This window comes from Acanthopagrus latus, chromosome 5 (genome assembly GCF_904848185.1).
Source record: "Acanthopagrus latus isolate v.2019 chromosome 5, fAcaLat1.1, whole genome shotgun sequence".
Taxonomy (NCBI): Eukaryota; Metazoa; Chordata; class Actinopteri; order Spariformes; family Sparidae; genus Acanthopagrus; species Acanthopagrus latus.
Window position 1 is genome coordinate 28,073,186 of NC_051043.1, and position 16,202 is coordinate 28,089,387.

The 16,202-nt window shown below is 44.1% G+C and overlaps 2 protein-coding genes across 7 annotated transcripts in view; one reads left to right on the forward strand and one right to left on the reverse strand.

Annotated features, from left to right (window-relative positions):
• Positions 1-9,248, forward strand: foxn4 (forkhead box N4). Its single transcript, XM_037097597.1, has 10 exons — positions 1-854; positions 1,460-1,558; positions 4,004-4,173; positions 5,144-5,256; positions 5,349-5,459; positions 6,195-6,322; positions 6,418-6,514; positions 6,611-6,818; positions 6,927-7,319; positions 7,407-9,248. The coding sequence occupies exons 2-10, from the start codon at positions 1,479-1,481 to the stop codon at positions 7,655-7,657; spliced, it is 1,551 nt and encodes a 516-aa protein (XP_036953492.1). The 5' UTR covers positions 1-854; positions 1,460-1,478; the 3' UTR covers positions 7,658-9,248.
• acacb (acetyl-CoA carboxylase beta) overlaps positions 8,339-16,202 on the reverse strand; it is a 22,197-nt gene continuing 14,333 nt past the window's right edge. For 4 of the 6 annotated variants that reach the window (XM_037097593.1, XM_037097590.1, XM_037097595.1 and 1 more), the window contains 25 exons: positions 15,861-16,025; positions 15,653-15,749; positions 15,465-15,572; positions 15,316-15,372; positions 14,782-14,823; positions 14,465-14,680; positions 14,174-14,329; positions 13,872-14,075; positions 13,585-13,740; positions 13,349-13,471; positions 13,002-13,271; positions 12,793-12,890; positions 12,525-12,645; positions 12,326-12,436; positions 12,029-12,172; positions 11,815-11,935; positions 11,626-11,722; positions 11,441-11,537; positions 11,217-11,352; positions 10,933-11,110; positions 10,709-10,821; positions 10,444-10,598; positions 10,181-10,351; positions 9,864-10,000; positions 8,339-9,481 (listed from right to left, as the gene is read on the reverse strand). In XM_037097593.1, coding sequence (XP_036953488.1) covers positions 9,355-9,481; positions 9,864-10,000; positions 10,181-10,351; positions 10,444-10,598; positions 10,709-10,821; positions 10,933-11,110; positions 11,217-11,352; positions 11,441-11,537; positions 11,626-11,722; positions 11,815-11,935; positions 12,029-12,172; positions 12,326-12,436; positions 12,525-12,645; positions 12,793-12,890; positions 13,002-13,271; positions 13,349-13,471; positions 13,585-13,740; positions 13,872-14,075; positions 14,174-14,329; positions 14,465-14,680; positions 14,782-14,823; positions 15,316-15,372; positions 15,465-15,572; positions 15,653-15,749; positions 15,861-16,025 — 3,400 coding nt within the window. In that variant the 3' untranslated portion in view covers positions 8,339-9,354. The remainder of the gene's footprint in view (positions 9,482-9,863; positions 10,001-10,180; positions 10,352-10,443; positions 10,599-10,708; positions 10,822-10,932; positions 11,111-11,216; positions 11,353-11,440; positions 11,538-11,625; positions 11,723-11,814; positions 11,936-12,028; positions 12,173-12,325; positions 12,437-12,524; positions 12,646-12,792; positions 12,891-13,001; positions 13,272-13,348; positions 13,472-13,584; positions 13,741-13,871; positions 14,076-14,173; positions 14,330-14,464; positions 14,681-14,781; positions 14,824-15,315; positions 15,373-15,464; positions 15,573-15,652; positions 15,750-15,860; positions 16,026-16,202) is intronic. The other 2 variants (XM_037097594.1, XM_037097591.1) reach the window with 1 other exon arrangement.

Genomic DNA, 16,202 nt, shown 5'->3' on the forward strand with positions numbered 1-16,202 from the left:
TACACAGATGCCTCCACAAGTACCGACTCACACCGTCTTAGACCTGATCGAGGCAGCTTACTGGGAATAACCTGCCAGAGAGGATAAAGTGGAGCACTGTGGATATTTAATATTCTTCCTTTTTGGAGTTTTTACATTTAATTATTTTAACCTTTCTAGAACAAATAACCTTAAACAGGATTTAGGCCCGAGCTCTTGAACTCATTGGTGTTTTTTTTTTTCTTCTTCTTCTTCTTCTTCTTTTTTTTTTTTTTTATTAAGACGCACCTGCTTCAGGAGGAAACACGCACAGGACGCGAGGGGGGAGCTTTCCTTTAAAAAAAAAAAAAAAAGACCAAACTATCAGCTCATCGATTTAATAATCGTCCAGTAAGAGGACGACAGTGTGTGAGTGGAGTATGGCCTGATTGTTTTTTTGTTTTGTTTTTTGTGGTTTTTTGGTTTTTACGCAACAAACTTTGTGTCTGGACGCAGTTGGAGGTGCGCGTAAACGCACCGTGACGCGTAAAACTGAGAGAAAAGTACAAATCTCATCATCATCATCATCATTATCATCATCATCGCTGCTGCTGCTGCTGCTGCTGCTCTCGCCTGTGAGGGGAAGTGTGGCCGCTGTCCGGACTGTTAACAGGAGCTGAGTTAACAGCAGCTGTCAAACTCATGAGACCCTCCTGCCCCTCGGGCCAGTGGGAGCTGCGCCGCTGAGGTCTCCACTGCGCATGTCAGAGCGCTGGACGGCGACCAGAGAGGGAAATTTAAAAACGGTTTTCTGGGAGAATCAAGTGCAACACAGTGAAATACAGTAGAGGGGCTCTCGACCTGCAGACAACACACTCCAGTATCATCCAAAACAGGTGAGATACGAACGATTTCTCTCCTTCTGCTTCACCATCTCTGTCGGATTGTTGTTGTTTCATGAGAATATTGAGACATTAATGATTTTTCTTTTACACTTTAACCATCATTTCTGTGTGTGCCATGCTGAAAGACAAGTCTGAGGCCAGTGAGACCTAACTGTTATGTAAACATGTGATCTGACTGCTGAAGGAAAACAAGTTATATTATCACATTTTTCTACATTATTAGTATTTTTATGAAATTAAAGCGGTGAGATATAAAGGGAATTAAAAACAAAGTGTTCAAACAGCAAATAAATATATTTTATCTGCAACCAAAGGATTCAGATGCTGAATATAATGTCTTAAATTTATATTTTCACATTGTTTGTTCATGTGTATATATTCTTACACTGTGTTTAATATTAACTGAACCTTAGATTTAACTTTTACGGAGGGTTTTCTAGAAAAAAGCACATGTTGTCCCACCATGTTTACACACTTAGATAAAGCAATATCATTGATATTGAAGTAATTTCTTATATCCAGCTTGTTTATTTCAGTTTGATGATGCACTCTTTGCAGAAGGAGGTGTTAACTTAATTAAAATTTTCATACAAAAGGTACCACACATCCCAGGAAATGATAGAAGGTGGAATTACATCCAGGATGTCAGGAATAATTGAGAATGCTGGGCATCATCCGTCCCCACAGGACTACAGGTAAGACTTCTGATTTAATAAATAAACCAGGTCCAACAGCTGCAGGAATCTAAAAAAGAGCCGAACGATGTGTTAGTTTTTTTGTTGCACGTTGTCAAAAACACTCGGGATCAAAATGCGAGGCGCCTCAATAGATAAAAGGCATATTTTTCTATTAATCAAACCCTTTTAAAGGTGTTTCCCAAACAGGCCATGGGACAAACTGTCTAAGCCCACTATGTTTAATCTGAAGGTAGATGGACAGCTCTTTTTGTGCATGGGGGGTTTCACGATAAAGGAGAGAGAAGAAAAAAATCCTGAAGAATAAATGATTTTCAGTCTGAATGGATCTGTCAGAAACCATCAGCTCTGTTTACACTCCCGCTGTCGGCACACGGAGAGCCTGAGCCTCTTGGCCTGCCGGCTCAGGGGGAGACGGGGCGCTCTGGGTCACCAGTATGCACAAGTGGCTCCCAATTAGGAAAAGGAGCAAGGGAGGGAGGGAGGGAGGTGGGGGAGACGGAGGGGGAGGAGGGTGGAGGGTGGAGGGTGGAGGAGGTGCAATATTTAGTGTTGTTGAACCTCTGGGAAGGCTTGGAAGATACATGGAGACACCAGCTCAACATGTTTTGCATCAGTGAACAATTTCTATGCTGCTGGTGGAGGAGGGAGGAGGGGAGGAGGGGAGGAGGGGGACACCACCCAGTGTCTCACCCAGTCTGCAGTTTCCATCAGTCTGAATTCACTGTGTGGTCAAACTTGAGTAGATCTGCGAATCACAAGTGTAAAAAGCAAAGACTGCACAGAGTTTTGAACCACAGATACTTCAGTGTTTTTTATAGAAAACATGAAGGAGAAAAAGTCTCTGCTGTTTTACCTTTCCTCTTCTCTCCCTCAGCAGATTGTGATGCTTGAGCATTAATTTTTTTTTTTTAATGCTGTCAGAAAGCTTACAGCAGCGAGGCAGAGAAAAAAAAAAGAAAGAGGTGCAGCAAACGTCAAAGCTCCTGCTGAGATGCTGTGACTAAACTTCACGACGCCACCGGCTTCAGAAAGGACGATCGCTCCAAATCTTTTTTTTAACTGGCGCATGCGAAGGTGTTCCAGGACGTGTGCTGCTGATTCCTGGCTGCGGTGATGTCACTCACTCAGACGGCAGACACACAGCCCTGACCTCAAACTACACTTGCACCCCCTCTGGCCTCGAGGCTCCGTTGATTTCCCCATTTTTTTTTTTTTTTGTGGGGGGTGGTGGTGGGAGGACGGGAGGGGAGAGAGAGGGGCTGATGGTGGGGAGGAGGGAGGAGGTTTGGGATGGAGGCTGGAAAGGGACAGGGAAGCAGATGGCATCCTATTTGTCCCTCTTATGTGAGGGCTGTCATTCCAACAGATTAATGCAAGGGTCGGGTAAAGAAAAGAAACGACAGAGACAATCAAGGAAGGGTCTGGGGAAGACAATGGGGCCACGTGCCACTGGGCAGATTTGTCGTTTGGGACACAAAAGGTGATCATTTTTCAATAGACGGGGCCAACTGTTGCAGGCAACATGTGCTGCTGTCCCATGTTTCAAACGATCTCATGCGTTGTTTACTTATGATTCAGCCAATGGTTAAGGCGAGAGCGCGGTCACCTGACACAGGGTTGATTTTTTTTTTTTTTTATTAGTGTGTGTATGAGGAGGAGGAGGAGGAGGGTGTTCACTCCTACACTGTCCACAGACACACAAAGTAACTGAATAGTGTGTGTTGTCATAGCGACCCCAATTACTAAACCCCTTGCACAGAAAGTGTGTGTGTGTGTGTGTGTGGAGAAGACTGGAGAGGATTCAAGAGGATTCCTCCCTTTTCTTTCATTTTTCTCTTTGAGGCTCGCCACATAAAAGACGTAATGACTGAAAGCTGATTGGTGCTGGCGGTTCACCAGTTAAACACGAATCCTGCCTCATTTTTTTTTTTTTTTTTTTTTTTTGCTGTGAAGAAACATTTTTTATTCTCTTATCTATTAGCATAGAATTACATTTTAGATTAATTCTAATTTTTTTCAATTTTTTTTTTTATCAATCGTCAACAAAAAAAGCAGACAATTATAAATCAAAAGGAAACAAAGATCACTACCAGGAGAAGAAACAAAAATCTGAGCGGATGATTTGCTCTGGATGAAAAGCTCCTTTAACTCCCTCATTGTTGATTAAAACCACGGCTGCTAAATAACACTTGTAGTTAATCTCCTTGCGGTAAATCCTGGACGGCACGGCTAATACGCAGCTTCACTGAGCGGCTTTCATCTCTGTTTCCAAACACTCACACTCATCGCAGCCGTGTTGACTTTGAGGGACAAAATGTTCCATCAAGTGTTTACATTTAAATTCCACTTCTTGGTCTTCGTGTGTCAGAGCTGACGGCCGTGTTAACCCCCCCGACACACTCCCCCCTCCTAACCTCCCCCATCCTCTTTCTCCCCACCAAGGCTTCTGACCACGGACCCCTCCCAGCTGAGGGAGGAGGACCTCCCCGGGGACCTGCAGTCTCTGTCATGGCTCACCTCTGTGGATGTGCCCCGGCTACAGCAGATGGCTGACAGCCGAGGCCACAGTAACGGGCCCTCCCAGGGCAGCAGCCTGCTGGAGCAACAGACAGGTGAGGTGACAGGGAGGGGACGGAGCAACGTTCAAAAACTGCATCCTCTCTCTGATTGGATGAATCAGCACTGCCCGAGTTTTATGAGACTATCCTGAAAAATAAAAGCCAGTGACAATACAGGACTGGCATTTTTGTCACTGGATATTAACCTCAGAATAATTCAGTTTGATGGTTTTGGAAGTTTGAGTTTTGAGCTTTTGTTCATCTTATTATTGTGATAAACAGATTAATAAATATATCACAAACATAATATAATGCTCTCAAAAGACAAGCACACAGATCTTATACTGAAAAGTTGAATTGTTAAAAAAGGATTTAATGTCTGGATATGTCTGTACTTCACTCTATCATTCTCAAAGACTTACTAATAAAAACAGCTATTGTTCTAAAATGTTTAATCACTTTTGAACGGCTAATTTTATCCATCAGCTTTGAAAACTCATGTAATGTTTCTCAGCTTGTCTTGTTTTGTCATTCAGGGGCTCCGTACACTGTAAAACCCAACAAAGCAACTGTGCCTGCAGAGTGACTCAATGGAAATATAATTTTCCTTTTATTTACGCTCTTAATTCTTATTTGGGTACAACTACACGGTCAGCAATTACAAGTTTTTGATACTGAAAAACGCCTGAGATGATATTATAATAAAAAGCTGTAACTCACTTAGAGAAGATCAGATGGAAACAAAAATTCAAAGGAAGGTCTCAAACAACCTCGTACTTCTTTCTAAATGAAGCAAGCTCGATACTTTAAATGAGCCAGACTGAGACTTAAAGTTGTGCTGAATAAAACGATGGATGCTGACAGCTAGAATAGAGTAAGAAGAACAAAATGAACACTGGAGAATCGGCAACCAGCTGTCAGCTCCATTCCACAGGAAAAATTAAGAACTGTCTGAACGAGTGGAAGAAAAGAAATATCTGACGAAGAGTTTTTGTAACTTTCCTTTAATGTTTCCTCCTCACAGCTCAGCTGAACAACATGACGATGTCAGCTGGTCAAGGCTCCATGCTTCACCTCCAGAGCAACATGCAGCACAGTCCTCTGGGCATCAGCATCGTCAACACCCACAGCGGGAGCGTGAGTCTCAACAGCAACGCAAGAAAAGAAAAACTATCTGTCGTGTTTTATGATGCTTAAATGAATTGAATATCCGTGTATGTGTTTCCCAGATGTCTCCGTTCTCCATGAACGGGATGCCTTCTCCAGGATACCAGTGTCCTACCTCAGTCTACCAGCCGACACCCCAGCAGGTGTACTCACTAACCCAAACTGGACAACAGGTACTGAACTCTGAACTATTAATCAGGAATCACTCCAGTTCTGGTCTTACTAACTCTGTAGAGGCTTTGCTAACTTCTTGAGGAGCAACCGTAACTGTTTTCAGTCGCTTCTCTTACTGGTTGTTAAATTTAAACCTTCCCCGCAGCTGTGAGTCGTTTCTCATGGGAGGCTGAAGCTTAAAGGTGCATTATGTACGAGTTTTAGATTACAAGATTAAAAGTCAAATTCTGAACAGATTGGGGGAAAAAAATAGTTTCGATGTGTTGCAGAAGAAAGAAACTGGTCCATCCCTCTTCATTATACCACTCTGAGCTCACAGTCCGGACCACTAGCTGCATGGCTAACGGAGCTAATGGAGCTAACTAGCTAATGAAAGCTACATACTTTGGTGATATGCTCCCCCCCTTATTTGTATGAATTCAACAGGTGGCCAGTTCTTACATATAGTAGCTTTAAATTAACTCCCTGGCTTGGTGAAAATGACGGTCTTTTGAACCATGTTTATCTTGATGATGTGACGCTCAGAGGATTTATTTCAGACACCAAGAGTCATGATCTCTCCGGTAACACAGTCATATTGGTCCCGTTTCTTCAGGAGGGAGATCATTTTTTTCTGTTGTTACTGATTTGCTCCCTGTTGCTTCTTGTGTGGGTTGTTTACAAGGACCTCTGCAGTCAACAAGACTTGTTATAAACAGTAAAATGATCTTCATTACTCTTTTAATCTCTCGCAGTGTTCAACCGGTGGGCTTTATAGCAATGTCTCTTTCAACAACCAAAGTCTATTCACACAACCTCGCCTGGCTCCGCAAGACCAAGAGCTGCAGCCCAAGTCTTTCCCCAAGCCAATCTATTCCTACAGGTGAGACCTCACCTATGAATCTGAAATATAACATCTGTCATTTCTTTTGAACTATAATCATTAATGTTTGATTTCCTGGTATTTTTTTTTTGTAGCTGTTTGATTGCCATGGCCCTGAAGAACAGCAAAACTGGCAGCCTTCCAGTCAGCGAGATCTATAGCTTTATGAAGGAACACTTTCCTTATTTCAAGGTGCAGTATGTTGTTAATGTTACAGAAACGGATTTAAAGAGAATCTGCATGTAGATACAGAATGTGAGTGACTGAACACTACTCCTCTGCCTGCAGACTGCACCTGATGGATGGAAGAACTCAGTCAGACACAACCTGTCCTTAAACAAATGCTTTGAGAAAGTGGAGAACAAGACGAGCAGCTCGTCCCGTAAGGGCTGTCTGTGGGCGCTGAACCCTGCCAAAATTGACAAGATGGAGGAAGAGATGCAGAAATGGAAACGCAAGGACCTCCCGGCCATCCGTCGCAGCATGGCGAACCCCGGTCAGCAATGTATTCTGTTAAAGGTTAAATGTCTGCAGCCCAACCAGACAGTGTGTAATCACAAACTGGCAATGTCATGAGTCTGATAATCTGTCTCTTCCTCCACAGATGAGTTGGACAAGCTGATCACAGATCGCCCAGAGAACTGCAGACGTAAGCCTCTAGAGCCCGGCATGACCCGGCTGCCCGGCTGTCCGACTGGCCTCCCGCTGCCCGTTCCGGCTCAGATGCAGCCTCAGCCTATAGTCACGCTGTCCCTGCCCTGTTTGCCCATGCACCAGCACCACCAGCTCCAGGCACAGCTCCAGGCTCAGGCCCGTCTGGCTCCCATGTCCCCTGCCCCGGCACAGACGCCTCCCCTCCACACAGTCCCCGACCTCTCTCACAGTCCGCTCACCCAGCAGTCTGGCAAGCCACCGGATGATTTCTACAGTGTGCACGGTGACACACACACAGAGGTGGACGCGCTGGACCCTAGCATCATGGACTTTGCCCTTCAAGGTAAATATATATTTCCAAGGGTCATTTCTGCTTTTTGTCTGCTAGATAATTAGGACCAGCACATTCATCCCTCGATTCTCTGCGCAGGTAATCTGTGGGAGGAAATGAAGGACGACAGCTTTAACCTGGATGCTTTGGGCACCTTCAGTAACTCCCCCCTCCGACTATCAGACTGTGACTTGGGAACGGCCAACCTCCCTCCCGTCTCCGCCGGAGCAAACATGCCACTGGCGGACGTGCAAGTAACGGGCCTCTACACCTCCTACGCCTCCCAGGATCACCTGTCCTCCCAGTACATGGTCACACAGGCCAACAGCAAGCCCATCGCCCTGTTATAAAGCAGCTGAAACCTCCAACAGAGTCGATATGATTTACTCGACTGTGTGCTTGGACGTCTGTGGGCACCGTCTGAATTTCTCGTGTGAGAACGCAAATCACACTGCTTTCCGTCAGTCAGCTGGGAGCTGCTTGGAGATTTCAAAATCACTTCAGTCCGCAAGAAAAATTAACGCTCATTAAGAACTAAAAAAAAAACTGTTGAAAGAAAGAAGTATGTGAGACTTAAGATATCTAGCTTTGCCAAGCAAAGACTCAAAGCCTGTATGAGGACAAAAACTCTGTGGAGATGTAAGAAGTTAGCGTCCGCCAGTTTTTTCTACTGTTCACTCTGCGTTTTAAAACCTTCCATTCTGTAGCTCCCCGTCTCTTGTTTGTTGTATTGTGCTAGACATTATTGCTGTGATGTTTTATTTATATTTATAAAAAGGCAGCTGGAGAAGGTGATGACTCGATCAATCCTTTGCTGTATATATTTGAATGTTCGCCACAGAAAAGCTTTTCTTTCGACTGTCTTTACCCACTCCGTCCCAAAACGCAGCCGCGTGCCAACACTTTACACATTATTCTTTTACACACTGTGATTAACGTGTCTCAAAGTCAGATGTGTATTATGTTCATTAACTTGATCATAATAAAAATCAAAAAGGGTAAATAAAAGAAGTTTCTTTTGCCAAAAAAAATATATCTCAATGACATTTATTAACAGGCCTTGGTGGAAGACAAACAAAAGAGTTTCTTTTATACATTCAATGATATTTGGTGTCTGGTGTTACGTAGACAGTCACTTTGGCATTTAGTGTCCGACCTGAGTTTTAAGAATTACTGCATTATATTCAAGACAAACCGACAAACATGAAAAACAAAAAAACAGTTCAGAAGTGTCTCATACAGTGTCACAGTCTCTCCTTTCATTCACAACCTTGTCTTTGCTCAACATGAACAGAGTGATGATGAAACGATGGACGGCTGAGTCCAGTGAAATGACAAAACCACACTTAGAAAAAAAACAAAGCTAAATCTGCTTATCTGCATTTCAGTGTTACAATACTGGTAAACAATTCATAAATTCATCAACGCAGAAATGAAAAATTATTGACTTGATTTCATTTTTTTTGGTGTGTGTTTATCAATGTGATTATGTTTTCTGTTTTACTTGAAAACTGATCAAAGAACTGATCAGCCGTCTGAGCTACATTCAAAGATGAACACACACATGTTTTACTTAATAACACTCAACTGAAAATGACAACCAGCACCTGAATACGAAGCCTCTGACTTCATGAACCTCGAACGACTCTGGCCTCAGTAGACTGCACAGAGCCTAGTTAAAAGGCTAATTTAACACTGATACACCTTTATGTACAGATACAGTCAAGTGAAATGTGCACAGTGGTTGTTTGTGAACCCGAAAGTTCCCAAACTAAGCAGCTGAAGACAAACTCTCTGCCTGTGAGTCGACAGTGGGACGGATTATCACGCCATTGGATGCCAGTGAGTGCAACAGACCTGCAGATGTGACCGCTGAGGAACAGCTCGCTCTGTTTGTGCTTTAATGCAAACAACTGTCCAATTAATTATATATATGTATATTAAAAAAACATACCATTTTTTCTTTACCTTTACATTTTTTCTACCTCTTCATCCATTACGTACAATCAGCAAGAATGGAGGTTTTTGTTTTCTGAACCTCTTCAGCTTAACTGGTGCTGGTGTCGTCCATAGTGGCGAGCAGATGCGAGAGTTTGGCCCGCTGGGACGGAGTAATGTTCTGGCTCATGTGGATGATGCAGTCCATGGCGAGGTCAGGGTTGGCCTGCACCAGGCTACAACACAAGAGGATAATTATTATTCAAACTTCCAATTAAAGCCAAAATGTTAGGGTCACAAGCTGAGAAATAAAGGTTTCAGGGAGCAATGACAAGAAAACTTCAGGTGTTTTCAAACAATGCTTTAAGTTTTAGAATGCAGTTTAATGTCCAGTCTAAGTCTTAAAAGATTAACTGGGAAAATGCAGTTATAGTTCCAGAACTGACTCAATAGCAACAGATAAACATAAGAACCTCTGTGAGTTATTTGCTCTAAATGCTTCAAGATAATACTCAGGTTTATGTCTATAACACAGCTCTGCTGATGTTTCAGTTGCTAGTTCTCAGTGAAAATCCTTTAATTATTTGTTAAGATGTGACTCGAGTAAGCCTTCATTACCTCCGGATGTGTTTCAGAGTGTTTTCTCTCTTCAGGTATTTGATGTTCTCTCGGATTGCTGATCGAGCGCCGTCCTCCTCAGACAAATGCTTCTCGAGCCACTCCACTACTGCCTGGTTGTTATCCCAGAGATAAGCCTGAGGAAGAAGACGGGCACCTTTAAAACTCTCAAAAAGTTGAAAATGCTCATAAAAACACAGGATCTTTGAGACAAGTAACAGCTAAACATAATCTTACATTAGCAAAGCTTCATCCCTACACAGACATCACATTTAATGCATCAGCAGAGACACTAGTCCTCAGGTGTCATGACATACCTTGACCGTTCCCTCCGTTTCAACAAACCAGCGCCGCAGCATGGACTGCATGTGTCCGTCACTGAGGTCCGCGTTCGCCTGCAGAATCTCACACTTCACTACCTGCTCCAACAGGAGGCGACGCAGACGCCAGTAGAAGAAGGTCCGCACGTTCTTCCAATCCAAGATATCCTGTCCAGAGAGTCACGTTTAATTCAGAACAATCACATTTCAAATACAGTCTCCACAGTTTGTTTGTGATTGTTTATGACGTGCTCACTCACAGTGATGACACCCTTCTCCTGCATCCTGCCCGGGGTGTCATGGAGCTCCACAAACTGCACCGCCACCTGGTGGTAGATGGGCAGCAGGAACTCTTCTCTTGCTTTGAGCTTCAACTCCAGCTCTCTGCTCTGTTTGTCAGACAGTTCTGGGGAGGCTGATGAAAACAGAAGGGTTGCCAGTAAAGGTGTGAACATCCGGGAGTACTGCATTAAGAGACAAATAAATGGAAGTGGTTGTGTGAGTTAAAGAAGAAATGGTCTTTACCCAGCTGCTCAACCAGACCGGCATAGACTGAATCCAGTCGTCTCATGGTCTTCAGCAGGTCCTTCCTCCTGAATTTGATCTCCACTGTACCCTCAGCCTCCAGAACACCACCTCTGAACACAGACACAACAACAACAGGGAGGTGACAAAAGGCAGAAACATGTAATTCTCACACACACACGCCTGTTTCTTAGGGTATATCTATACATGAAGCAATCATGTACCTGCTGTCCTTGTCCGCATAGAGCTCCATACACAGTGGGTTGATGGTGGGGTCTATCACCACCCACGAGCCTCCTCTCAGCTCAGCGTGTGGTGGGATGTACACCAGCACCGGCTGACGGAAACTGCGCAGGGCGCCCACGATGTAGGCGCCAAACTTCAACACCTGGTCGTACATATCTGGGCATGAAACGGTTAAATGATTAGAAAAATGATAAAGTTTTTATTCAATAACAAATGCTCTTGTACATATTGCTCGTGAAGAATTTCAGTATTCCTCCAATACCCTTCATTCCACCAGAGAAGCCCCTCCAGTTGGCGAACACCATGAGAGGCAGACGCTCACGGTTGAAGTCACAGATCGCCTGAGCGGTTTTAAAGGCCGAATCTGGAAACCACACCTGACCAGCCTGCTGCAGAACCTGACGTCAACACACAAAGTCATGAGAAGAGGCGAAATACAATCATATCATCTGTTTAAATCATAAACATGCGATCAAGTTTACTCACTTTAGATTCTGAATCCAGGTTTGCTGGATCGGCTGGGATTGTCAGCTCCACTGAGCGTGTTTCAACAGCGATGACCCCGAGGGGAATTCCTCCCAGCCTGTTTTTACACAACAGAATTAATGAAAAATAAAATCACCTCACACACACGTTGCATGAACATCTAAATCAAGTGTCAACAGATTTACCGTGCTCTGCCCGTCACCACCGTCTGAGCCCATGACTCCATGATCTCCATGAAAGAGCCCTGGTCGAAGAATCCACTCTGCCAGGCACCTCTGACAGCTGCAGACAGAAACGCAGAAAGAAAGAAAATGAACCAAGCTGGATACTGAACTAAGACAATTTGAGAGTTTACACCTCTTCTTGGCACTCACAGGGGTGAGGTCTCCCCGCCAGCATCCAGCGAGGGTCATACGGTGCTTTTGTTGGAGTATAATCAATCTCTCTGTCCACTGGATCTGTAGTTGCTATAACTGGAACAGGGGATTGTTTGTTCTGTGCGGAGAAGAAAAAGAAGAAGAACTGTAGTTAGTGATCTGATGTCTCGTTTACTTCAAACTACACAAACTGTCACACATCCAGCCGAACCTTTGGCATATAGGAGAGCCACTTGAGGATGGTGAAGACGCCCTCGAAGTCGTCCGGCACAGTGGTGTGTGTGACTCCGTTATTGTGCATGATCTGGATCCCTCCCAGCTGGTTGTTGGAGGTGTAGACCTCTCTGCCCAAAACCTTTTATCACATACAAAGACGTCAATGCACTGAATGTAACGTCCACCACAAGGGCACTGTGCTTCCGAACGGGAAGGAACAGGAATTTACAACTGTATCTACTAAAAAATGTGTTTATTCAAATGACATTAATGCATCAGTGAATCAACAAACCTTGTTCAGAGCGCCGGCTCCGGTCAGGATAATGTGAGAGTTCTCCACCTGGATCACCCGCTGTCCCAACCGGACCAGGTAGGCTCCGATTCCAATGGCGCGACACGTCACCTGCAAGAGAATAAAACGTCAATCAGGAAAAAATGTCCAAGAGGTTCACGTGGGCTCCTTCTCAGAGAAATCAGATGCACGTTCTCACCATGCTGATCGTAATAATCTCCTCATAGGCCTGAGAGGATTCTCCTGCAATCATGCCAGAACCTCGCAGGTTCTCAACCCCGATACCATCGTCATTCCCAATGATGTCAGTGATGATGTACCTGAAACAGACGGACGCAGTGATGAGGACCAATAAATCCATATCTATCTAATCTATATCTAATCTTTTTGAGCCCATAAACATAAGTTCCGGGTGAATTTACTTCTATATGACAACAAGAAACCAATGATTGATTGATTGATTATACCTGGACTCTCCACCTTCCTCTACGTGGTGACAGTGAACAGCGCTGGTGGAGCTGATGCGTGTGTAGTCCTGCGGTGTCAGGTAAAGGTACTTGAAACCCTACGGACAAAGAGAAATAACTTAACGTAAATATCAAACTGCACATTCATGTTGCTACAGTCATTTCCCTGACTCGTGTGCGATGCCGATATTTGGAGAAGCAAACGTCACCTTGTAGGGGTCGGAGGGGTCGATCCAGGCCACCTGGAACATGTGTTTGATCTCTTCAGCGAGGCCGATACGTGCTCCACTGTTGGCTGCAATGTAAATGCGGGGGATTCCCTCAGCACGAGCCAACTCGGACGCCTTGAGGAACAGCTCATCCTCTTGAGGACCAAAAGAGCCGATCATGTGAGTGATGTCATTACAGATGACGATGATATCTCTGCCCTCCGGGTACTCTGGAGTCTTCAGCTTCATCCTGAAGGCGACCATTCCCACCTGGAGAAGAATGGTTATCAGTATCATCACAGTGAGAAAGCATGAAGTGACATAAACGCTCTAAAAAGGTCCCTCACATCATTGTCACCAGGCAGCCGGTTCATCTGCACGAGTCGACCTTGTGGGTCCAGAACCAGCTCGATGCACATCAGCACGTCTTTAGGGTGTTTATCTCCAGGACCCCACAGCTTAAACAGAGCCTACAGGGAGATTTTCAGTATCAGAGTCCAACATAAAATAACAGCGATGCACCAATCCACTAGAGAGGAAATTATTGCATCTCAAAAATCAACTGTGAGTGAGTGAGCAGCACCTGTCTGAACATCTCAGGAAAGTCATAGATGTACGTGGTCCCCAGAGTTTGAGCCTGAAAACGTTTGGCCTGCAGCAGGTCTTTGGTCACATACGGAGTGTTGATCAGCATGCCATGCAAAGGACCCTGCTTATCTCCATATGACAGGAACATGATCTGAAAGGGGAGAAATGATAATGTGAGGTAGTGATGCATTACTCCATAAAAATGCAACTGTAAAATAACACATACAGGATATTTTGGTTCACATTTCATTTAACAAAATGAGTCCAGTGCACAGACCCCACCTGTCCAGAACTTGGGTCAGTGACCTCCTTGTACAGGCTGATGTCCAAGTAATAGCCGGACTCGTTAGTGAGAAACAAGCGGACAGGAATGGCGTTCCCATTTGGTGTGAGACGGATGTTGATCTTCAGCTCGGCCTGCAGGACCCTCAGCTTCCACAGACGGCTGCCGTATCGCATCACCATGGAGCGAACAGACTCCTCGATCTGAAGAGGACATGGATGTTAAAAAGGCAGCAGAGAAATAGATGCATATATTCATTTCAATGAATATGGACCACAGAAATGATGTGCTGGACACTGACTTTAGAGGGATCCATAATGACTGTGGGGACGAAGTTGAGGAAGATGTGGTTGCAGTCTGTGCGGACACTGGTGTTACTGAAGGCCACCTCCAACTCATCCATGGCCTCCAGCAGAAGACGCTCTCCCTCATTTTGAAGGTATTCAAAGGAGGCTTCCTGTTTGTGCAGAAAAAATGGATTTAATCACCTAAATACCTTTTCTTTCTTTAATCAACTCTTGGGTAACTACCAATGATGGTGTCTACGTTTCTAAAGAATCGATAAGGTGTTCTTTAATGTTGCTCCGCTTACCTTTGTAATGAGATCTGAGTGGCGGATGATGGCTCGTATGAAGAAGCGGTAGTCTGTGACTTCAGCTCCCTCCTGCACACGAGCAGCACCGAGGTAGAGTTGCATTTTGTGGTTGGCACAGGGGACGGCCGTCAGCTCGAAGTTCCTCATGCGGTTGAGCTCCAGCTGAAACGCTAAAGCCGGCTCCAGATTACGATAAATACGATCCTCTTGGAACTGAGGAGAGGGACGTATCAGGGTCATCTTCTAAAGCCTGGAGCAGCATATCAGCACATTAACTCACTAGCAATATGATTATACAGTGTTGTAAAACTTACCCCATCTCTTGCTCTGAATGTGAAGAACTTGGGAAATTCTCTCTGTTCAAAACAAAGATCAGAATATTAATAATAAGACGCTGAGCAAATGTATTGTGCACTTGCCAGAAGCAGGCAAATTTGCAGCTTTACTGAACAAATTTGTGCAGATATCGTGAGGCGGTGACAAATATATGCTGTTGAACAAAAAGTTATGAACTGCGAGACGATGCTGTGTCGCCTCTAGCTTGAATACAATATGAGGATTTGCAGAATATAGTTGACAAACTGTGAAAGAAGGAGAGCTACTCTAAGAGCATCTATAAGTTCTGTTCATTAAAAGAGAAGCAGACAGGAGTTTAAAAAAAACACAACATATAGAAAATGTTAAAAAGAATTTGTTGTGTTCTTCATTTTTAAGATGAAGTACAAATGTGTTTTCGCACTAATGCCATCTGTGGTAAAACACAAACTGCTGAGAGCAATATGTGGCCTCATCCACATAACTCCAACTCCAAAAATAATAAATATAAAGACATGATACAGTTCCTTTACCTTCTGTGCAATCAAAAATGTGATTCTCCTGATTCCATACTCAAAGAGAACAGCTTTCTGTAAAATAAACATAAGACAGAAATACATTATTTTCTGTTCCGTCATGAAAACAGAGACAATATCTGAATCAACAAGGTTTGGAAACTGACCTTCGACTGGGCAAATTCGGTGAAAGCTGTAACCAAGGCATCGTCATCTTCTGTGTCTGCCGTCTTTATGGACACGTTAATGATGTGGATTGGGTTTTCCCTCTTGTTCTGTAGGGGATGGAAGTGAAATCAGCAGCTGCAGAGAAACGGAAGACAAAAGCCTTTTTCATTTTTACAACAGCACTCACCCTGAAGTTCTCCTCCTCATACAGGCTGGAGGACTCTGAATACGGAGCCGTCTCCAAGAGCGGTTCTGCGAAGCTGGAAAGAACTTCATCAAAATTCCTGCAAAAGAAAAAAAAAGAAAAATATCAGCAGGCAACAACTTTGTTCATATATCTTCGTCAAAATAAAAAAAAACAGAGGAAAGACAATCATCATCTAGTTCAAAGTGACCTTTTGAAGTCGTCAACACACTGGAAAGCCACCATGGCGCCCATTCGCTGACAGGGAGGCGACAAGGATCCGTCCAGGAAGAGCTCGCTGCTCTGCCGCCTCATTTTAAACTGGCCTGATCCACTGACTGGCACAGGAACCCTGGAAACAGGACAGACACACAGACTGTGACAGCAAAGACAGAACAACAGAATGACCACTGAGAAAACACTGAAAACACAGTCCAAATATAATTAAGGCAAGTCTGGATCCAAGTATGACCACCGTTACATCCAATTATAATTACATACAGTCGATAGGCACAATTCAAGTAACTCAATTGAGAGGGAATACCAATTGTTT